Source organism: Suricata suricatta, chromosome 8 (genome assembly GCF_006229205.1).
Source record: "Suricata suricatta isolate VVHF042 chromosome 8, meerkat_22Aug2017_6uvM2_HiC, whole genome shotgun sequence".
Taxonomy (NCBI): Eukaryota; Metazoa; Chordata; class Mammalia; order Carnivora; family Herpestidae; genus Suricata; species Suricata suricatta.
In genome coordinates, this window is record NC_043707.1 from 107,927,153 (window position 1) to 107,951,124 (window position 23,972).

General features: G+C 46.8%; 1 protein-coding gene across 7 annotated transcripts in view; it reads left to right on the top strand.

Annotated features, from left to right (window-relative positions):
• Positions 1-23,972, top strand: part of ERI3 (ERI1 exoribonuclease family member 3) — a 127,127-nt gene that overhangs the window by 19,829 nt on the left and 83,326 nt on the right. For 5 of the 7 annotated variants that reach the window (XM_029946178.1, XM_029946173.1, XM_029946174.1 and 2 more), the window contains exons 4-7: positions 12,162-12,278; positions 14,226-14,276; positions 18,819-18,878; positions 23,127-23,218. In XM_029946178.1, the coding sequence (XP_029802038.1) occupies positions 12,162-12,278; positions 14,226-14,276; positions 18,819-18,878; positions 23,127-23,218 (320 nt within the window). The remainder of the gene's footprint in view (positions 1-12,161; positions 12,279-14,225; positions 14,277-18,818; positions 18,879-23,126; positions 23,219-23,972) is intronic. The other 2 variants (XM_029946175.1, XM_029946176.1) reach the window with 1 other exon arrangement.

Below are 23,972 nucleotides of genomic sequence, written 5' to 3' on the forward strand. Positions count from 1 at the left end.
TAGTGCGGATGGTGTTATATGTTAAGACATTAAAGTTAACACCATAAGCAGAGCACAAAATGCTTGAGGGGGCTGAGTTATGACGACTGTGTGAGCTGTAAGTGTTCTTGCACAGGCTCCCGACTCCTGGTATAATTTTTCCCTTGCCCATCAGACCAATTATTGCCTTTCTTTTTAGTTATATCTCTGCTTTAACACGCCTTTTCTTCCAGGGTCACCATAAATGAATTCCTCTATTGGTGGCCAGTGATGGTGGTGGGAATGGGACAGCCCACTAGGCCCTTTTGTCCCTTTTGTTGCTGCCTCCATAAAAGTGGTGCTTCCCCCTCCACCTCCAAAAGCCTCCCCCGCCTTCACAGGCTGCTGTTTCCTGGTGGTCCCTCATAGGGATCCCCACCCCCACCGCCCTACCATCCCTTCCTTCTGACTGTCACTGTAGCTCCTCACACCCACTCCCTGAATGGGAACAAGCATTTGCTGTGTTCAGGTCTTGGCCCTGTTGTAACTTCACGTGAAAGCCGAAGGGCCCTTCTTTATTTGCAGCAGACATAGCAATGTAGAAGTAAAATATACATCCCAGGGAGCGGAGCACCGATGCATGGTGGTGCTGCCTTATGTGTTTGGCATAGCGGAGGTACAGATCGAAGTGGGTTTATTTGCTCTATTCACACCGCTTCTCTATCTTCGCCAGGGTTTATACCTTTAAACTGCTGTGGTGTATAGTTAGGGCTATGGAGTTGCCTGGGGGTGGGACCAGGAACTTTCCTTGGGGAGCATTGGGTCATTGGTAACAAAATCACCACATAATTTAGTACAAATCAAGAAACCTCCCCCTAGCCTCTTATTATCCTGGTGGCCTCCCCAGGGCTGAGACAGCTGTTGGAATGCAGATTTTGTTAGACACTGGGCTAAGGTTGGTGGTGGGGAAGAGTTCTAAAGAATAGGGCCATTGATAAATGATGAATGAAATCAGGGACTGTAAATGAACAGTGACACTGAGCTGCCCTTTAACCAAGTAAGCAAAGGAATGGGGAGGACCTCATTGTAACCACCTTAGAGGCAATGCAAAGGCCTCTCTTTACTCTTGGGGTAGTAACTTCAAGCTCGGTATTAGATGCTGGGGACATAGAAACAAGTAAAAAATGATTCCTACCCTCAGGGAGCTCGTAGTCTAGGACTACGTTACGTGTAGGGTAGACCTACATGTAACCACTGTTCAGCATTTGATTATATAATGTAAGTACTTGCAGCGGGGGCTCAAAGAAGGGGAATGATCAACCCTGCTTACAATGTAGAGGAGGGGTCGCCTGGGCTTCATGTTAAGAGAAATTTAGGCGATTGAAGAGGGCCAAGTTGGCCTCTCAGAACTTTTTAGCAGGCATGAAAGAAGGTGCTCACAGAATAAGCCCAGATGGATTGGCCTAAGTCTGAAAAACTGACCTGGATTGTGGGGTCATTTGTGGGAGTGTTGAAAAATGAGGAAGAGGGAGAATGAAGCCTTTGAACGTGGCAAATATTTCACTGTTTGGTTAGTAGGATTATCTGTATTGGTTATATAGTATTTTTCACATTCAAGCTAGCAGGTCTTATTGGGATGTTGTGAGAGTATAAAGGCCAGAAGCGGCTTAAGAGAGTTTTAGCCAATACAGTGTGGGCCAAAAGGTAAGGGTCAGCATAAAAATATGTAAGCTGAGAAAAAAAAAAGAATAACGTGAGCTGAAGCCCTGAGTCATTGTCAGGGGGAGCTGACCTAGCTGCTACTGAAGGTAGCACAGTGTTGTTCTGCTTGGGAGAAGCAAGGGCTAGAGAATGACATGGCACCTCCCTCTGATCTCCAAAAGTATTGGCAGTTTGGAATTTGGATTTAGATCTGCTAGACACCCCTTGGGAAGACCCACCTTCCACAGACCAGGGAGGTTTAGACCCTTCAAACAGATAAACAGCTGGCTGACTAACACTGAGGGATGCGACGGAAGGATTAATGTTACTTGGGTAACAAGAGAAGATGTGCTAGAGCAGAGGTTACTGGAAGGCATGGTTGCAGGGGGTGGGGTTGAGCTCTCCCTCTGAGCAGCAGCCACAGGTACGCAGCCATAGGAAAAAAGCAGGTAGTTTGGGATGGAGTAGTGGAGACATGAAATCCAGGGTAAGTCCATAGGCTGCACTTCTCCCTGCCTCCATCCTGTCTTGTTTTTATTCTCTCCAGTATTGATTACATTTCTTGTTTTGTAGACTGATCCGAGTTGTTTGACATGAGAAAACTGATATTAGGAGATGCTTTCTCCATCTCTTTGTCTTGTTGGGGGAAAGCATCCTGCATCATTTTGATTAAGATGCCATTGGGGCGACTATTTTTTATTCTCTTATCCTGGGTGTTCACAATACTTAAGAAAAACCCCACAGCTATACATTTATGTGATGAGTTTTGAGCTCTAGCTGTGAAAATTGAGTCCTAGCCTAAAAGCCTGAAACAAGAGTATTCCCAGATTGACACTAGCCCCCCAGGCTGGCAGGTCTGCAGCAGAAGGGTGAGCAGGCTGAAACAGGCAGAGAAGGGTTTGTGGGTGTAGAGTGCTGCCATGGGCAAAGCCCTGTTAGGTGCCGAGAGAATCAGAAAGAAGCTAAGTAGACTCTGGAGGGAAAGACAAACATCAGTGAGGCTTTTAATTTGATGTACAGGTACCTTGGAATAGGTTGCTGTTTTGGTCGTGTCCCTGTATGTAGTGGCTGGTGGGAGGCCTTGGTCTGTGGGCGGCAAAGCAGATCTGTTACACGAGCAAGGCAGCTGTGTTCCAGTGCTGTGGTCAATGAGCGGCTGGCCCTGGGAAGTCCCTTTCAGCCAAGGTTTGGTCTGAAGGCTAAATGCTAGCAGAAGCTCTTGTTTGGAGATGCTGATGTTGCTGAAAGGAAAGGAGCATACCAAGTCTACGGCGAGGCTGGGGGCAAAGTTGGTGAGCCAGAAGAGGAAGTATGAAAGTGTTGTTGAATGGAATAGAAGAAACAGAGATGTTGCAAGCTAGGGTTCATGGGAATGGAGGGAAACGTGTTCCAAGGCGTTAAAAATGGACACGGGGAACCTGATTAGAAGGCATTATTTGAAAGCAGTGTTAGTAGGTTGGACTAAGGTGGTGATGGTAGGGACGGAGAGAAGTTATGTGTTGTAGTTTTGGGATGTCCTGGGGGGAAAATGAGCTTGAGAACCATGCTTTTAAGTAGCTCATAGCTCCTTTGGATACTGGTGGGCTCTTAGGAGTCAGTGGTGCCAAGGGATTTGGCAAGGAATAAAGGTGAACCCTGTGATTGTTGTAAATGAGGTGTTCTGAACTGAAGATCTATACCAAGGAGATCTGATACGGTGAGTTTGTAGTGGTGATATAAGTAAGACCTTTTGGATGAATTGTTTGGTCATTGGCCTATGGGACATAGGTAGTGATGATTAGGTAATTGGAGGATAACTGGAAGAAAACTTGGAATCTCGTTCTCCAAATGTGTGATAGAAACTGAGAGCCACGGCTTGAGATTGTGGTGTGTGGAAATGGAGTCCAGGGACTCTGCATTGTTCATGGGTTTTTTTGTTTGTTTTCCCCAGTGCTAGTAGCATTTGAAAAGGCCAACTGATAGACTGGAAGGGATTGGTAGTTATTTGGGGATAGAGGAACTAGGGATTGAAGAGTGGGATATGAAACATGCCATTTTGATCAGGTATACTTTCACTAGAAAGGGAAGTGACTGGAGAAACAAGGCCAGGGGTAGGCCTTTAAAGGAAGTTCAGGGTGGTTGGTTGCTGTTGGTGAGGAATCCTCAGCTTGGTGCCTCAGGATACTGCGAGAATTGGCTGTGATCCTGTTCCAGATCTGTGGCCACAGTTAGGTCTTTCTCAAGAAGTCTTCATAGCAGAAGTTTCCAGTTCTGCTTTTTGATTCATTTGGACAGAAGGAAGGTAATTTTCTGGAGAGCGTAGTGTGAGTGCTTTCTGGGTAGCCGATGCCCCAGTCTTGACAGTCTTTGTCAAGGGAGCAAACGTTGTCATGAGAGACCTCTTGCTGGCTCCCTAACAGAGAGGTGCCAACTTCCTCAGTAAAGTCCTGGGATGTGACATGCCAGTTTTTCTTCCCTGGATTGTGTCAGCAAGGAGATGAATTTTCTGATGCCAAAGGGCCAGGAGTGGTTGGAAGAGCTCTAAAGGACTTGTCCCAGGTCCTTAAAAGTGAGCCAAGTGAGGGTTTCATTTGAGAAAGGAACTGAGACCTGTGGCTTGGATTCTCACTTGGTCAGTGTATCTGTGATCAGGAGGTGGTTTCATAAATGTTCTAAACTCCACCTTTGTTATTCAGAGTGTGGTCTAACAGCCAGCAGCATCCTCATCATCTAGGAGCTTGTTAGAAATGCAGAATATCAGGCCCTACTCCAGCACTAAATAGGATCTGTAATTTGACAAGATCTTTGGATAATTTGAAGTCTGAGAAACACTGCTCTAGTCTAAACCAATGGCTCTCAAACTTTAGCAATCAGAATTATGATCAGAACACCTGGAAAGCTGGTTAAAACACAGATTGCTGGCCCCACCCTCAGGGTTTCTGATCCAGAGTCTGGGGTGGAGACCAGGAATTTGCGCTTCTAATAAACTCAAGTGAGGGGATGCTCCCTGTGAGGGACCATGCTTTGAGAACCACTGACCTCCTTAACTTTTTCGTCTATAAAATAGGACAGTGATTCCTGCCTGCCTTACAAAGATGTAGGATCAAATGTGTGAGAAAAGTGTTCAGTTCATTGTAGGCAGGATGTCAGTCTGTGTATTGCTTGCTCCATGGTCAGTGATTTAAAAAATCTGTCATGCCAGCACAGCTGTTTCCCTGTTGTGGCTTCTGGCCAGCAGCTATGGACAGAGAATGGAATCTATGGAGCACCCCATGGGAATACAGTCTTCTGTGAAGAGACTAGCAGTCCCTTCAGGAGCAGGTCCTCCTGAAGCCCAGCCAGCTTCTCCTACCCAAGAGTTAGCATGGTCCAGAGCTGGACTCTGGATTTGAGTCTAGATTCCACCCCCTACTAATGGTATGACTTGCCTTGGGCAAGTTAGTTGTACTCTTTATGCCTTAGTTGGCCTATTGCCAAAAGGGGGTTAATAGTAGCACCAATCTCAGTGTGCCCGGGTGGCTCAGTCGTTTAAACAGCCTACTCTTGATTTCAGCTCAGGTCATGATCTCATGGTTCGTGAGTTCAAGCCCTGCATTGGGCTCTCTGCTGTCAGTGCACAGCCTGCTTTGTATCCTCTTTCTCCCTCTTTGCTCCTTTCCCACTCACACTCTTTTTTTCTCTCTCTCTCTCTCTCTAAAAAATAAACATTTAAAACTTTATAAAATAATATATATTTTAGCACCAATCTCATTGGACTGTGGGGAGAATGAGATATAGGGGCTTAGAACAGTGCCTGACATGTAATAGCTATAAGAATTAGCTCTTATGAGTAGAATTAGTAATAGTAGTGTTCTTACTCATGGCTTCATTGCATGGTATTGGGGAATAGCGGGTGGCTAGAAGCAGGCCCTGCTTTGAGAAGCATAGAGAAAGCCTTTAGGCCCTCCATCAACATAGCGAGTAGAGCTTAGGCACCACCCAGAGATATTTTTTTTTCCTCCACCAGAATGGTAAGTTAGACTTGGCACCTTCCACTTCTATCCCTCCCTTAGTGCTGCCTCTGGGGGGCCTCTCCTGCATACAACCCCAAGATCTGCGTCAATTAATTTTATGACAAATACGTATACAGGTAGCTACAAAGAAATCGTTTGGTCGTTTGCTGCCCTAAAGGGTCAACTTCACAGAGGCCACTAATATCTGCAGTTATTTACAATTGAGTATGTAAAAATGCTTGAACTGAGGCTGATCCAGAGTCACATAAGGTAGACACACAGATGCACATTACTGGGTGAGGATGCAGCTTTGAAAACTTTTGGTCTCCTTAATTTATTGGTATTATGTTTTTTTAAAAAATTCAGATTTCAGTAAAAGTAAATTATAAATCACTCTGCACACTGCCCCCAACCCCCAATAAAGAATAGCAGTGTCTATTTTCAGCCGCTTTTCTACATTTTAATTGCTTTGGGGTCTATGGGGATAGTGGAAAGGGACATGTAGGTGAAAAATCAGCCTTTTAAAGCTCTGATTTTTTACCCTTCCTTGTCCTGAAACTTCGAGCATCAGCTCTCATCTGTCAAAGTGTAAATCAGCAATTAAAACCCAAACAGCCAAATGCCAAAGATGACCCGAAGCACAAAGCAACTGACAAACAAGTCCGGACAAATCGACGGGTAATTTATAAGCTTTGCCCTAAAATCTAATTATTTGGCAATTCGAATTTGCAGCCAGCCAGGGCTCGGCAATAAATTTAACCCGCCATAAATTATTTAGGAGCAGGCTGTGGTGTAAATCAAAACCACGAGTGTTTGTTTAAGAAATAAGCTCCTTGTGCATAAAATGTCTTTTTTTTTTTCCCCAAGGGAGAAACTGTTAAGCAAACCATGCCCTGTTCGTTGCCCATTGCAGCCCTCACTTCCCCCTCTCAACTTACCCTCTTCCCTGTGGCCAGGAGGCTCCTTGATGCCTTGGAGGAAAGCCCACCTTTGCATGGGACTTGTAGCCAAAAACCAAGTATTTGCATAAAACTCATGTTTTTGCCACATATTGCTTTCTCTCCCTTGTGGTGTGATGTTGCTTTTGGATTTATCAAACCTTTCTGTGCACTTTCTGGAATTTTCTTCAGAGGATGGAGGGAAGGCATAGATTAGTCATTACTATCTCTAAATTGAAGGAATGCCAGTTCCTAGGTTGAGAGGAGGAAGCCATGAGAAATGATCTGCTGGTTCCCTTATTTCAGACAGGACCATGGAACCATCCGCTCAGGCAAAGGAGAACCTGTGCTTGTGGGGCAGCAGGGGAAGATCTGTAAGAACACTACACTTCTGTCCCATTGTCAAGAAATTCCAGCAGTCTAACCTAAGTCCCTTCTGCTTAAAATCCTCCTGTTGTTGTTCTATCTTCAAATATAATCGTATCACTGAAGACACTTTAGTTGAAGGGAGTTTGAATACCCTGAAAGTAACCTACACATTTATTTCTTGTAATCTACCGATTGTAGATGTGAAATTTCACTTGAAACACTATTGCAATTTTGTCCTCAGTTTATCCAGATGATCTCTGATGTTCCTAGTTGAGCAGTTAGAAAGCAGATGTGTCTAAAATCTTTGCTCCAACTTAAACCTCTGCTCAGTTAAAAAGGTAAAGAGTATTTACTTGGTACTTCCTTTCTATCTGTCTTTCCTCCCCTTAAAAAAACAAAGAAAGGTTTGCTGTTGGCATTTTATTGAGGGAGACAGCATATATAGTAGGTTTGAAACCATGGATATTTCCAAAAATCCAAGTTCTGAGGCTTTTGTCCTGAGTTATCAAGCTGTGGCTAGTTCCCTTCCACCATCAGCAGACCAGCTTTCTGAGTCTCTCATGCTCTACCTTTGGACAACCTAGTGGTGCAGGTAGCTTGTGGACAGTGTAGGGTGACTAGCTGTCCCAGCTTTAGCTCTGAAAGTTCTGTGTTCCAGGAAACCCTTGATCTGGACAGACAGAAATCTGAGACGTTGGTGGTTCATAGCATTTGAGGGAGGATGAGGCCACTTAAAGATGAGAAACAGGAAGTGCTTTGGGGTGTTCTGTGTCTGGGTTTGAATCCTGGCTTCACCACCTACCATGTTTGTCACCTTCAGTAGATCATATCACCTCCTTGGTCCTGTGGAGAGCTCTGGAAAAGCAGACATGTTCTGTTAGAGCCACGTGCTTGGCTTCTGTCTTGCCGTTTATCTGCTCTTTCACATGTTACCAAAATGGAGAGAACAAGGTCTGCATGCGAGAACAGAGCTTTTGCTGGCGCCTAGGGCTCCTGGCTCCCACCCTTCCTGAGCCCCAAGCATAGTGCCTTCTGCGTCACTGCAGTCACAGTGGGGCCTAAGCAGCAGCGGTCCTCCAGGACTCTGCCCATGTAGTCCACGGCCAGTGCTCTTAGAACTCGAGGGCAGCCTCTCTTCCTAGGAGATAGACCAAGCTTACTAAAGACAACCTTTCAGATTGGAAGAATCAGCTCTTGACCCTTTAGATTTTGAAAGCTGTGAGTCCTGTTCTCTTTTAAGTCTCATTCGCCATTTGGAGTCCCAGCTCTGCCCCTCATAAAGTATGTAGCCTTGAGCAAGAGACCACTTCTTTTTGGGCCTTAGTTTATCTGTAAAATGGGGATCATAGCAATTTCCCATCTTCTGAATTTGTTAAGAGGATTCAATGAGGTCGTTTCTGTTAAGCATTTAGCAGAGTGTCTGCCATGTAGTAAACAACAAAAGGAAGGAATGAAATGTTTCCATATCCCACGTGTCCCCAAGGGTGTCAGAGCCAGCTCCTCTCCATCCCTTGCCCAGACTCCAAGCACCTCAGAGAGAGGAGCCATATCTTACTGTATTTGTCTCTGTGTTCACACCTATCCCCTACCTGGTAAATAGTAGGTGCTTAATAGCGTTGGGTTATGAGCTGCTGCTGCTACTGTTGATAATGATATGACCTATCTTCCAGGATTAATAAGGGTAAGATAAAGAAAATGTATTTGCAACCATGCTATAAATTGAAAGTTCTAACACTCAGTATGTCCCCCCACCAAGATCCTATCATAGTGCGTTGTTCATTATTTGTTCAGTATCGTTTTTGCTCACTAGTCTGTGCACTTCTCCAAAGCAGAGATACATCTCTCTAAATCCCACTCCAACACCTATACAGTGTCCTGCACACAGTAGGTGCTACTCAGGTAGTTTAATTGAATGCAAATGACATACAGTTGTTAGGAATTGTGGAACTATTCTTAGGGGAGGCGTAGAGGTCTGGTAAATACACACTGGTGCTTTCTTCTTTCCTTCCTGGTGCTACCTCCACACAAACAGACACTCATCTACTCCTAAAAACTTTTTCCCAGGGGAATGAGGAGATGGAGGGACGGAAGAGAAGGAGGGGCAGGAATAACAGTGTCCTTTTCAGAGCAGTTGCCTCCAAAAGCAAGTACTTAGGCACATCTTCATAAGCTCTGGAGTTGCAATTAATGTGACCAACCTGTAACTTTGGTGTTCCCTCTCTGATCAGTAGGAGCTGAAAACTGTTGAAGTGTTTGTCATGCCTCAGGTGCACTGGCTGCAGAGTCATGCCAACTTGGTAGAGATTAGAGTTCTTCTCTCATGAATGGGCTGTTGGGGCCAGTATTTTGAGGTTCTGGGCTTGTTTGGGCAATCTGGGAAGGTAAGAAGTACCTAAGTGAGAGCCTTTCAGCTGACTCCCCAGGAGGTCTTCTAGCTCGAAGTTCCTCTTTTGCATCCTCATTGGCTTAAAAGAATATGCCTGTGTACTGGGTCATTGTTACAACAGCTGATGGTGCTGAGAAAGGGCCTGTGCAAAGTCATGTTCCTAGATTGGCTCTTGAAAGTCCCTCCTTGGTCTTGGGAAGAAGGCCTGGCTGATGGGCTAGCGACACTGGGCAGGTGTGTTTATGATAGGTCCAGTCCATCGTGTTCCTGGCCCCCAGGCATTTCAGGAATGTACTCTTCTTTTTGCTTGGAGTCTAGGCTGGCTTGTTCCTCCTCTCTGGGAGGGTGATACGAAGTGTGAGCACAGGTTGGTTCCATTTCCCTAGGGACGAGGAAGCCAGCAGCAGGACAGTTGGAAGACAGAGGTGCAGTGGGGAAGCCCAAAGGCTAAGTTTTCAGAGAATCTACTGGAGATGCTGACTTGGTGCTAGTCAGAGCAGGAGCTGAAGCGCTTACTATTTTATAATAAATACTAATGAAATTCTAGATCTATAATAACATTTCAGATATCTAAAACAAACCATGTGCTTGTAAAAAAGTGGAAAGAGATCAACTTTAAGCCATAAATTCTTGGTAATAGAGGGTTTTTTTCTATTTATGTTTGATAGATATTTTTGTTTCCAGAGGAATGTCAACTCCTAATTTCATAATGTATCATGGGCTTAAGAAAATTGAATTTAATAAAAGCCAGAGATGAATGGCATCCTTAAAGGTCCCAACACTTGTCTTTATTAGCAGGACAAACTGCAGGTCTCCAAACACTGCTTCTCTCCAAATGAAAGTTTAAATGAAAAGTACAGTTGTGTCACAGGTTAAATTTCATTGTGGGCCCAGCTAACATTGTTAGTGAGGAGCTGGCTGTATTTGTTTTTTTAGACACCAGGGCGGCCAAACTCACCAGGCTGTGGAGCCCATGTTGGGGAAGTGCTGCTCGTACACAGGGAGAGGATAGATCAGAAGTTCGGGCGTCAACTGAGCCCCACCTCAGAGTTAGAGCTTGGAAATCTTCAGTATCTGATTTTTCAGGGGGACCAGTGTGCCTCCGTTTTGTTTTTCAGTGCAGAATTCTCCTCTACCATATCTGCTTAGTGCTTTGTGAGGAATGAGAGTGGCCCAGGGAATTGGGGGATAAGAATCCCCCTCTCTTTGAGTTGGGAGGAAAGATATCACCTAACCCAAGCAGCAGCTGGGGCCTCCTCGCTGTGCCCCCTCTGCCTCTGCCTTGCTGCCCTTCCTATCTCTGGGGGCTCCTGTCAGCTTCCCCACCTTTCGGGATCAGCCCAGGGAGACCAGGCAAGCAGAACCTTTGAATTTCTCTGTCATGAAATCCGACTGCCTTGATTTGGTCTTCGGTCCTGCTTTAATGTGTTGGATGAAAATAGATGCTTTAAAAATAAGCCTGATGGTAATAGGTGTGTTTGAGGGAGAAGTTACCTGGCTGCCCTGGGATATTAAGGAGATTGGCCATTTTTCCCGTCTTCCCACTCGTCCTTGTCCTGCATGCAGTCAGGTGTCAACAGCTTCTGTGCTCCTCCCCCAGGCTGTCCCTGGAGAGAACCAGTTTGCCTTGATTTTAGTGACCCTAGAAAGGTCCCCTCCAGAACTGGGGGCCCAGGGTAGGGATGCTGCCAGAGCTGACTGCAGGGACCACGGAGGGGGCAAAGCTCCCCTTCTCTCTCTGCAGTGGAGGCCTTTTCCACATGCTAATTTCACTCGGAGGATTGTGCTTTTATTTATTTTTTTTATTATTTCCTATTTGTCTCTTCCAGATGTTTTCAGGGCAGTTTTTTTGTGTTGTAAACTAATTCCATTCATGTTTTAAAAATTTATGAAAGCGCTAATAAAAATGTCAAAGTGGTAAAAATGTTAGCTTTTCCTCTGCTTTGATTAAATTTTGCAAACTGTTTTTGAATATTAAAAAGCAATAATTTTTTTTATTCTCTCTCCTTGCTTTCCCTCTTCTCTCTGGTGCGCGTGTGCTCTCCTGCCCTCTCCCCCCTCTGGTGCATTCCTCCCTTCCCAGGAGCGATGTATGAGGCGTGCTGCACAGCCAGCGTTCTGCAAGCCTGTTTGCACACCAGGACCTTGGTGCTGTGCATCTCTATTAAATAACGGAGACAAATTAATCTTAGAGACACCAAACAAATTGTCACTCCTCCTCCTTCTCTTCCATTACGTTCCAGTGGACTGGGAAGGGCTGGCTAAGTGATTGGGGGGAGCAGGCTGGGGGAGGGTGTACTGCCTGAAAGAAAGGTGAGAGGCACTAGCTCCTATTACTCTTACTCAGTTTCTTCTCTTTAGTATCCCCTTTGGCTTTATTTATTATTTATCTTTTTTTTTTTTTAATGAATGAAGAAACTCATCGGTTCTGCTTAAACTTCAAATGCAGAGGGCTGTGATTGGTCTTGTGGTTGGAGCTCAGGCCCATCCAGAGCAGAGGCTGGGGCAAGGGGAAGGTGTGGGGCTACTTTCATGGGCTCCAGTGAGCAGGCCTCTGGCAGAGAACCAGTTGGCAAAACTGGAGCAGCTTATATTAGTGTCTTCTTTCCCCTTTCCAGAGACAGTAGGGATGGGGCATGTGTTTAGTCCTGGCCACCTGTGAGGGTATTAACAGTGGGAAGGTTAGGATTAGAACCGAGCTGGCCCATCTCATTCAGTCTTGAGTCTGGCCTGGCAGGAGCTAATGAGTCTAAAACATTCCCTCATTCTTGACTCTGAGTTATGAAATGGTTGGTTAAAAAAACATATTCTTCTTTTTCTGTATCTTTGCCATTCCAGGAAATTATCGAGTTCCCCATCCTGAAGCTAAATGGTCGAACCATGGAGATTGAGTCTACCTTTCACATGTATGTCCAGCCCGTAGTCCATCCACAGCTTACTCCCTTCTGTACAGAGGTAAGGGCCCTGGAGCTGGGCAGCAGGGGCTGCTGGGACGGGAGCTTTGGGGTCACTGGTGCTCTATAAGTTTCACTTAGGGACAGCTTAAGTCTTACCGGTGGCTAAGGCAGGTGCATATCGGACCCAGCAGTTAGCTTCTTATAAAGTCTGCCACTCCACTTGCACCACTGTGGTCACTGGGGACCCAAGAAGGGTACAATCTTCCCCAGATTCCCTAATATTTTCCCTTCCTTATCATCCCTATTCCTCCTGGTGACCAGGCGTTTGGAGTGGTGCACCATGCCATGGTGGTGCTTCTGGGATTCAGCCTTTTTTTTTTTTAATTCTTTTAGTGTTTATTTTATTTTTGAGAGAGAGTGTGCGAGCAGGGGAGGGGCAGAGAGAGGGGGGGAGACACTGGGTGCAAAGCAGGCTCCAGGCTCTGAGCCATCAGCACAGAGCCTGACACGGAGCTTAAACTCATGAACTATGGGATCATGATCTGAGCCGAAGTCGGCACTTGACCAGCTGAGCCATGCAGGTGCCCTTTAGGATTCAGTTTCTTTTCAGTTCCATTTCCCTTGGGGCCTCTTGACTAGAGGTGAAGATTTCAGCTTCTTAGAGGGAGAGGTTATTTATGTTCAGGCTCTCTTAGCTTTCTGGTGATGTTTTTCTGTCCTTGAACAAAGTGGCCCGTCATGAAGCATTGGTTGAGTTAGTGGGAAGCACAACTGTATCAAGGAAAGAGAAGGGCCGTCCAAGTGGGCTGTGAGGACAGCCTGGAAAAGGCTGAAATGTCCTTATCCTTATCCTTACCCTGTGCTGGTGTTCTCTCCCACCAGCTTGCTTGCAGGTTAGTATTTGCCCCATTTTACAGATTGTGAAACTGGGACTAACTGAGATCTTGATGCCTGTTAGAGGCTCAGAAGAGCTAGTAGCAGAGAGGAAGTGCCCCTGAAGAGTTCTCACTCTCGGGACTGTCTGGAAAAGCCTTCTGTGGCTGCTTTCCTCTGTGATGTGTTGTGTTATGCACTCTGTGGTAGCCACAGGCTGTGGTGGAATCACAGGCCAAGTATGCGTGGCAGAAGAGGTAACGGGAAACCATGAGTGTTCCTGAAATCTTCTTAAAAATTTGGGGGCTGGGGTATATTCGAGATTTTGTGCCTTCATTTAGAAATCTACTTTCTAAGCATGAGTGAAACATGAGGAAAGGAGTTCATAAGTGATCCAAAACAACTGTCTTGGTGTGGAGAAGGCTGGGAAAGGGCCTGTCTGCCACTGGTGGAAAGGCCTCATAGGCTCTGAGGCTGACTCAGCCCAGATAAGTCTTGGGGGGTCACTCCTGGGCTTGATGCCAGGTTTTGCCGCCCAACCCTGGTGGGCCTTTTGGTGCAGGCATCCATCTGCCAAGATGTCTAGTCTCTCATGCCTATACTAATGATGTTGAGATTGCTGCTCCCTCTGGGATCTACTCCCCCTGCCCCTTTGCGCACCCCCAATCCCCCCTTGCCCCTGGGAATTACCTGTACCACCAGGGGGCACTAATCTGTTTTTTCTTGCCCCTTTAAAAAAAAAAAAATCAACATTTTAATGACAGCAAAAATCCCATTCCATATGGGAAGGGAAGACTTTACTTAAGCCAGTTAGTTACCTGAGCCTCCACTGGCCTGAAAGGGCAGTGTCGTCTTGTCCTTCTCTTCCTCTTCCCTGTGTGCTGATTCCCGCTTGGGGGCTTCAACTGCAGCTGGGCTACCTGGTGAAGCGGGGCAGGCCCAAATTTGGAAAAAGTTGCTGGCTGTTTAGAGATGGAACAGCACTGCTGAAGCCCGGCCTTGGGCAGGAGTGGGTGCTTGAGAGTAATGGGAAAGGGGGTCTTTAGGAGATCAGGACTGCTGCTGCTTCTTTTGGGGGTTCAGGGAGGAGGGACTGTGAGACTTTGATGGTAGCTATTTTTCTTTTTTCTAGAAAGTTTCCCCCCGGGACTCAACATACTTAATTTGGAGGGCAGGAGTCATGGTGGGTTGGACACTTGTTCTGAAGCCTCATCTGAAAGTGAAGATGTGACTGTGCTGCAGCACCAAGTGTGGCCATTTCGCCTCAGCCCTCTTAGGCCCCCACCCTTCCCTGACCTGGTCCCTGCCTTTTTGTCCAGCCTCGCATCTCCCTGCTTCACACCCCCTCACTTCCCTCACCCAAGGTCACCCCCTCACAGTCTGCCTCTGCACGTGATGCTCCTCCTGCTTGTATGCTGCTCCCACTCTCCACCCCCTCTTCTTGTCCTCTAGGACTCTGCTCAGGGTCACCTTCTCTGGGGAGCTTCCCCTGAGCCCCTGGCTCGTTTCACTACACAGAGCGCTGATCAGATGCATTATACTGTATATACTTATCTGTCTCCCCACTAGATTGTGAGTTCCTTGAGGGCAAAATCCAGATCTGATCCATATGTCCCATCAGTAGGGCCTGGTGCCAAGCAAACACTTAACACATATTCCTTAAATGAATGAACATTATTAAAGAGCTATTCAACCATACCTTGCTCCCCGCTACCCCCAACTCCAGGTAATTGTACTGCTGCCGCTCTCTTGAGTAAGTCTTCTTTGGAAAACCTCAGATCATCCGAATATTGCTCTGTCTGTGTGCCAGATGGCGTTGTAATGTAGAGAGAGGCATGGACAAAGGATGGGAGCCATCATTGTGGGGCCTCATCCAGCATGGCAGTTCTGCCTTTGGGGTGGAGATGGAGATCATCACAGTCAGGGAATTTTTTCCTTAGTAAATATGAGGAGCAACCCCAAACCTGTGGATTGTGCCTAAGCAGCTCCTCTGGTCGGATTTACTCTTCTGCACAAGAAGTTCTTATGAACCCCGGACTGTGCGTGTGTGTGTGCGCGTGCGTGCATACGTGCATGCCCGTGATGTGTGAGTACACATAAGAGCACATGCTTGTGTGAGGGGAGAGACAAGCTCAGCAGGAAGAGGCATTCTGCCTTGAGTGGGTCTGTAGCCCACATACAGACACTCTACTGTTCTGTGTAATGGACATGTTATTAGCCTGCTTGAGATCCTGTCTTAGTACCCACTGATAGTTTGCCTGGAGACTTATTTCTGACAGAGACAGGATGGGACATGTTTCATTCCTTTCCAGGCCCTTTCCCTACCACCTCAAAAATCTGTTCCAACTCATCAGGTCTCTGCCTCTAGCAGCTGGGCTGCTGCATAGTCCCTGACCATGTGTGGCCTTTTTTGTTGTTGATGTCATTGTCTTAAAAAAAAACTAGAAAAAATACCATTTTGCTAAATGCCAGTAAAGGGCTTTGTCTTGCACCTGTACTTATAAAGGTTGAGATTTATTGGTCTCTTTGTCTGAGGAGAAAGAGTGGGTCTGATTATCAGATCGCACACCAGAGACAAGTGCTTATGGAATCAACAAACTGTCTTGGTGTCAGAATACGATTGTGTTGGAGATAAACTGTGAAAGGAGAAGGGGCTGGATGCTGACATGCTGTTGGCACTGAGTGGCCTGGGCTGCTTCCTGTAATTGCCAGTGTTTATGATGAAGCTAGCTCGCTCCTGGACAAAGCCCTTGTGTGGGTAGGGGATCTCAGTAACCAGTCATGTTATCAGTCAGGGTCAAAAGCCCCTTGCCTTGTGGTTTCCGAGTCTGGAGAAGCGGGAGTTAATCTGTAATCCCTCGGTGAAAGGAGCCACAGAGCGCACATTAATTCTTCCTCTCACCTCTCCAGCTTTAAGTGGTTAAGGTCTCTGAGCTCTGTTTAGCCTGTGAGCCCTGGTTCTCAGCTTAATAATACTTGGCTTTGCTCTAGTACCTTTCATTGTGAGGATGTGAAAGCTTTTTACAAATATATATTAACCCAAGTGGGATTGGGTTTAAACTGCAGCATGAAGGATTTAAGTTATGCCCAAGGTAGAACTTTCCAGTATTTATTTTATTAAATTGGCTCTCTCCCTCATGGCCTCTGGTGTAGGTCTGAGAGAAGTCTTACAGGTTGTCAGGTGCATGGACTAAACTTTCCTAATTTCAGTGTCTTCATCTAGTGCCTTGGTATAGCACTTAGAAGGATTAATACAGGGGAGCGAGGCCTCCTCCTGGAAGGATGCCTATAGGTGAACCAATAGCTCAAGCCTCTGTATCTCTGGGATGAGTTGAAGCCCTTTAGGAATTTAGCTGTAAGCCATGTCTTGCTGAACCACAAGTGGTCTAGAAAGCATGTAGAGAGAGAGGGAGCTGAGCTCACTAAGCTCCCCTCAGGCTGCTGATTCTAGGACTGCTGATCACTGGATAGGAGTGTGAGAAGCCCCAGGACCCTGGAGCCCTACTTTCTACCATCAAGGGGGCAGGGGTGGGCCTAGCTTGTGGGGAGAGATTCTGGAGAGCAGTGCCCTGGTTTTCCTTTATAGTGTAGTGATTTTTTTTCTCTCCACATTAGTGATTTTCCTGGGCCCAGAGCAGGTGCTTATAGAGTACACAGATGCTGACCTAAGTCCCATTTCCAAGGAGGTACCATTGGTTTCTTCTGTGAGTCTTTCTGGAAGCCCTTCAGTATTCAGCTCATCTAAGTGATACTTGGTAGGAGTCAAGAGAAGTGGTAGACTTGACCTTGTTCTGGAAGACTCAGACTAGACATGAGACTGGCACACAGACCCCAGAGCTTTCCAAGAAGTAAGAGTGGCTGTAGGTTTTCCAGGATAGTCCTGACCCTAAGCCCCAGTTCCAAGCTTGGGGGTGTGGCTTGGCTCTGGAAGAACCAAACAGGAGAGAAGCTGAACCAGAAAGAAGAGCAGTGGGTGCATTGGTGCTCATCAGTCATCTGGATGTTGGACCTGGAGTTGGCAACAAGCCTACTCTGGACTCTGGCCCTGTGTGCCTGAGATAAAACACAGGGCAACTGCCTATTCAGTGTGTGGCTCTGGAAGGTATACAGGCTCTCGGTGCCGGCTGGGCATAGGAGGGGCTGCCTAGAGGAGTGAAGAGTCCATGAAGGCAGGGTTTTCATGGTTTTCCTCACTGCTGGATCCCCAGTTCCTGAAATGGAGTCTGGCACATTGCAGGCTGTCCATGAACAGCTGTTGACTAAATAAGCGGAGGAGTCTTAGCACTGTAAGACGAAAGCTGCTGACCCCGAGCCCTTCCCCACGTCTAACCCTCCACACCCCCCCCCCCAGCAGACCAACTCTTCTTCTCTTTAGCTCAGGCCCTCCCTCTGCTGGGCAGTTCTTTGGTCTCCCAAGCAAGGAAAGGGTGTGGAGGTGCCAGCCGGGTGGGCATGCTGTGGGTTAAAGCCTTGCGAAACAACAGTGTAGTTAATCTTTCTAATTTATTTTCCTTTTAGACCATGGGAGTCTGTAGGCAGCAGCTGTTACCCAATTAAAATACAGATTAATATAAAAACAGTTTCTGGAATATAAAATAGAGTGGCTGTGTCCTTACACTTCCTTAAAATACCACCTAATAATGACTTGATGAACTACAGAAACCCACCTAGAGGAACTCAGCGTTCTTAAAATGAAAATTTCTTCCCTAAAAGGTGTGTATTACCATTCCATGTAAGTCGCTACGAGAAAATAACCTTCCCTCTTAGAGCCAGCGGTTCCTGTGATTTGAGTACTTGATATTCATTAAATGTAATTATAGTTTAATTGGAGTTTAATCCCCGCCCCCCCCCAACACATTAAAAAAAAGAAGAAGAAGAAGTTCCCAAGCAAGCCTGAGATGCTGCGCTCTGTGGAAGTAGCCAGGGGCACACTGGGCATAGGGATTATTTCCTGCTAGATCCTGGTCTGTGGATAGGGGCCTCCTGCCTCCGATCCCCGAGGCAGTCTGTCTTAGTCTGTGTTCAAGGGATATTTTCACTTCCAAACAAGGCAAAGCAACAGGCTTGTTTGAACCTAGTCTGACCTGGGTGTAGTATAGGCCCATGAGTCAGAAATTATCTAGAGCAGATTCATACATTAGGCCTTTCCATCTGCATTAAGTTAAAGGTGTCTGTTTGTTACTTGCCTAGTTGGTGTTGAGGGGCCAGGTTTTCAAGGTGAAGGGTGAATGCCTGTGGGGCTCCCCTGGCTCTTCATGGATGTTACAGGGGGAAAATGCTGGACATCAAGACCCAGATAAGGGGTGGATTTGAACCCAAGTACAGCTGTCCTATGTGAGCATTCCCCAAGTTCCCTGGGAACTTGTGTGAAGCTTGGAGGTGAATTGACTTTAGATTGTAATTTGTAGGGAGTTATTGAGGCTATTGAATATCAAAGATACATAAAATCTTTTTTTTTTTCCAAACTAAAAGCTGAAATAGGTATGAAACACACCCTGTGGTCAGTATGTAGATGTATATGCACCTCTCAGGGCAGGATGTTGTGGAGGAATTCACCTTGTATCCTGGGACTTTATTCCCAAGGCTTCTGTCAGATTCTGAGCCTAAAGCAGTGCACGCCAGAATCTTTTACAGTAGAAGGAGAAAAACAGAAAGAAAAGGATCCAGTCCAGTTTTGAAACCCTGTGCCCTGTTCCTCCTATTGGCTATTTCTCTTTCCTTTCAGCTCACTGGGATTATTCAAGCTATGGTGGATGGTCAGCCAAGCCTGCAGCAAGTGCTGGAGGTAGGTTGAATGACCTTTAATTCCTGACCTCTGACCCTTTCCTGCTGCCTTTCTCTCCTGCCCCTCCTGAGAATGTAGCCGTGTAATTTGACTATGATTATGACTTGATTAGAATAACATTTGCTGTCACATCAGTGACATGCTGTTGAGAGTATTGAACCATTGATCTGTCATCTCCAGCTGTTCCCATCAGGGTTACTGGCAAGATGTCCGAGTGCTGGCCTGAGATCCTCACAGGGCCCCCCACCCTCTCCCGGTCCCTGGCCCTCTGCTGGGTGGCACTGGCAGCCTGTGCTGGGCGGGTCCGGGAGTAGTGGGGGCTGAGCTGTGGCACTGCAGGACCAGCCCTGGGGACTGGAGGTGTTTTTGTTTAGCTTTAGTGTTGGCTTCCTCTGGCATGTGAGCACTTCATTAACTCACCCAGAATTCCCCATCGATGGCTTTTGTTTGCTGTCGGCTCCTCCAGGAGGTGCGGCTGGGCCTGCCTGCCCCGCTGCAGCTTGCCACTGGATGCGTTGAGCCTGTCAGGGGTGCAGAGGCTGCACTGGGTAATGATTCCTAATCAGAATAATTACAACAATTGCCTATGTGAGGGAAATCAAATTAAAGGCTTTAGAACCCTTGGCAGAGACCACACTTCTAGGATGTTCTCCTCAGGGAGCTGGAAAAGGTTAAGATGCTGCTTCTTGTGCTCCAGCCTGAGGGAATAAGGAAGGGCTGTGCTTGGCCTCAGCTAGTCTCCCACCCCTTCTGGCCTGGGAGTTTTCACCAAGGGAGAGGGTCCCTCTAGAGGAAGGGAAGAAGAGAAAAAGCCTGTGGATATCATTTGGTCCTTTATTTAGCTTTAAGACCAATAAACCCAAAGCTCAGCTCCTTTTATCAAAGCAGGGGAGAAAGCAGAGTATTGGGGGGATAGCAGGGCACATCTGCATTGGAGGTAGGCAGATCAGAGGAATTTGGGTGGTGGCCAGGAGAGGGAGGAAGATCTCTTTATTTAGCCAAGAGGCTCTGCTCCATGGGAGAGAGAAATACGGACTGAATTTCCTGTGGCTCCTCAGGATTGAGTCAGGTTTAGGCTTACCTAGTGGCAGGTATGCTCTCTGCCCCGGGGAGTGTGTAAGCCTAGGCTCTGTGACTGGTCAAGCTCTGGGTAGGGTCAGCATTAGGGTACCTGAAATAGATTGGGAGAAGGTAAGATGAACTCTGAGGTGTCCCCCAGCCCCACTGACGCTCTATTTTTCAGGAGACATTGACTCCTATGATTGAGGAGGCCCCTTAGCATGAACTATACCCTGTAAGACCAGACTCAAGGAGAAAGAGGGAACCCATCTTTTCCTATGTCCCAGCCAGGGCCTGGCATCTGAGGGAGGCCAGAGAGCAGGCAGCTTTTTCTTGGAATGTCTCTGGCCAGAATCGTAAAAGGAAGATGCCTGCTGTAGGCCAGCACCAAACCAGGGCTGTTGAAGTTATGGGATATGTTTCCTCTTTGGTGCTGGTTGCCAGGGAGCTATGGTCTTTGGGAGGCTTCCTCCTCCTGAACCCAGGCCAGCCTGGAGCAGGTTGCTCAGAGGATTCTGAGTCTCACCCAGGAAGTTTCATTCTGCTGCTTTAGCACACTGTGTGGGTGAGGAGGGAAGATATCTGGCATCAGCCTGAATAGGGAGTCTCTGGCAAGGAGACCACAACAGGCTCTGCTTTGTCCCATTAGCCCTAAGTTGGTCATACAGCTAAAAAGCTAACTTCTTATCCTAACCAAGGCCCTGAGCAAGTGGCCAGCTAGATGTTTGGCTGATTAAATTGGTCCATGTAGGACTCAGGTTAGACCTTCAGTAGCTGGGAGGGCTAGCCCAGCTGATCGGGGGTTTTCTCAGTAGTTCCTCCAGCTCTTTTTCCATTAAAGCATAGGGGGAAGGAAAAGGACAGGCTTTATTCCAAATGCAGTATCACTTCCCTGGACAGGCTCACAGTGGAAGGTTTTCACTAAATATCTATCACATGAGTGAATGGCCTAGGTCCTAAGCTTCAGAAGGACCCCTGTGGGTATTAAGGCTTCTCATGGGGAAGGCTTGGTCTTGCTGAGCATTGGCTCCTGATAGTCCTGTCTTGCTCTTACCTAAGAGCACTGTGCAGGAGTTGGGGCGTTGGAGAGCCTCCCTGGCAGATGGGGCACTTCCCTAGGGGATTTAAGGCCAGTGAGCTACAGCAGGGTTAGCTGACATAGGGAGCTCTAGGTTTGCCTTACGTCTTATGTAAAGTCTTGGGAAAAGGTATATGAGTGTGCCTGTTCATCTGTGCAGGTGGGCCATAGTAGCTAGGGAGATGAGCCATTCAGCAGTGGAAGGTCCAGAATTTAGCTTGCTGCGGAGACTCTTGGCCTGAGAGGGGTTCTCCAGTGTACAGACTGTGAAGAGGGTCAGCACAGTGTGGCTCAGGGAGCAGCTCTGACCTCCTGGGAGGTAGGACTGCTCTAGCCATGGAAGCACATAGGATCCTTGGCCCTACTCAAAGACTGTGTCAGTGTGGACCAGGCCTCCAGGATCTCTGAAATGTCTGGGGAGCCAGCCTATACCTGCTAGAAGTAATCTTCAGGATTTCCAGGGGCTCTCCATTACTTGCTGGAGTCTTCACAGTTTGGCCTAACCTAGCCCCCAGCCTCATTTCCTGTCCCTCCTTTCTACACACTGTGTACATTGATCACACTATTCCCTATTCATATTTCAATAAATTAGTTTGTATTTTTTGAGAAGGCACTGTGATAGGTTAGGGATTAAGACCTTGAATAAGAAAAATAAAGAGTCCCTGGCTTCATGGTGCTTATAGTCTGGTGGGGAGGGCAGACATAAAGCACACAATTGCTTCTCAAATACAAAACGATTGTACGTGTGCCTTTGCCTCTGCCTATAGCATCCTTTCCTGTGTTCCATCCTGTCAAGCAAACTCAACCACAAAATCCCGAGTTCAGTTGTCTCTTTATGAAGCCTTCCTTTCTGACTCCTTTCCCTGTAAAAGATAGAGGCAGCCACTTCGTCCTCTTGGTCCTATAGCATTCTGGTCACTTCTCCATGGCTGCATGTGTTATATTGTATTATGATGATCTGCCTTTCTCGCCTTCTCAGCCTACTGTCTATTTTGTGGTAGGCACTTAATACCTTATTACATTTAATTCTCAAAACAACCCCGTAAGGTTAGTCATCCTGACTCATTTTATAGATGAAGGAAACTGAAGTTCAGAGTGGTTAAATGACTCTCAAATGACTTCCCATCAGTGACACGGCCAGGATATAGAAGAGTCAGGGTTAGAACCCAGATGTGTCTGACTTTCAGTCCTGTGTAGAAAGCCTCTTTGCCTTTTAAAACTAATACTTCTGCAGGAGTGGAGCTGTGGTGATCTGCTTTACTCTCACCCAGTGCCTGGGATCTCCTGAAAAATAGGCAATACTTCATGAACTCTTTATGATAATTCTCTCATTATATACTGATTTTAGTGTTTGCACTTCCAATGTGAGTGCAAATAGTAAAACCGATCAAAAGGATGAAAGGAAAGAAATACTTATAGTGTATTTAGGAGCAGTTTTTATTTCTGTCTACGAATTGAGCCAGCCTTCAAAAGAGTCCACTGAATTTGAATCTGAATCCTCAGCCAGGAGAGGAGAAACATGAAGTCTGGAGCTTCTAGTAACTGAAGCAGGCAGTGCTATCCCAGGGATTAGGAAGGGATTCCAGCCCAGCAAGGGCGCTTTCTTTGCTAGACTCAAGTGAAGATTAACTTCACTTTCATGGGGGGAATAACCAAATTCATAAATGTGGTTAATAAACCTTTGGTAGGACAGTGAAATGAGTAAGTGAATGAAGGAACCAGTGGATTGGAGTCCCTGCTTGGGGCCTCCTTCCAGCTTGTTCTCAGTGGCCCAGGGCAATCTGTGTTTCTGCTAGGCTCTGCTTTTGAGGACCGTCCTGCTGGGATATGTCCTTTTCCTGTCTGGGGCAGGCAGTGGGACAGTGGAGGGACTCCCTCCTCCCCCACTCACTCGGGCTCGTGGATCTTCCTGCAGGAATCGTCCTCCCAGTGCCCCCACAGCCCTGAGCCAAGGCTGAGAGCCCAGAGCAGAGTCATGGCTGGATAAGATTACAGTTTTCTCCTGCTCTGATTACAAGCAGCTTATCTGCGTTTCACTGTTGTGGCTCCTCACAGACTCGGGAAGAAAAAAGAAGGGAAAATCTCATCTGTTCTTGTTGTGTACTTTTCAGAGGGTTGATGAGTGGATGGCGAAAGAAGGCCTCTTGGATCCAAACGTCAAGTCAATTTTTGTCACCTGTGGAGACTGGGACTTGAAAGTCATGTGAGTATGAGAAGGACTGCTTCGGTGGCAGGGTTTGGAATCTGTGGAACTAGGTCTTCCTTTCGCAGGCTGACATGTCCAAGCCTACAGGAAAGCTGAGTCCGGGAGTCCCTGGATCTTTGAGGCTGCCAAGGTGAAAAGAGGGCCGGGAGCCCTGCCTTCTGCCTCTGGAACGGGGAGTAGACAAGCCAAGGACCCTACTGGGACTGCTGTTCTTGGGGCCTTCCCCCTTTGCCATTTCCCACTGCTCAGGACAGGCCATCCAGTTGTGGACTTACTTATTGTCCTGGAAGGAAGGGAGGGAGAAAGGGGTTAAAAGAAGATCCTTTTTCTTTCTTTCTTTTTTTTTTTTTTTTTTTTAGAGAGAGAGAGACTCTTAAGCAGGCCTCATGCCCAGCATAGAGCACAATGTGGGGCTTAGTCTCACAACCGTGAGATCCTGCATGACCTGAGCTGAAATCAAGAGATAGGTGCTTAACTGACTGAGCCATCCAGGTGCCCCAGATCCTTTTTTTTTTTTTTAACCAAATATATAGCATTTAGTATTCTTAGTTCTTTAGAAATAGTAACTCATTTAATAAACGCTGGTACTTTTATTCCTGTTTTATGGATAAGGAAATTAAGGCACAGAGAGGCTAAGTAACTTACCCAAGAACACAGAGACCCAGGATTCAAACCCAGGCACCCTGGCTCCAGGGTCCTTTCTCTTAGCCATTTTGCTATGCTACCCTTTTATCTGGAGTACAGAGCCCTG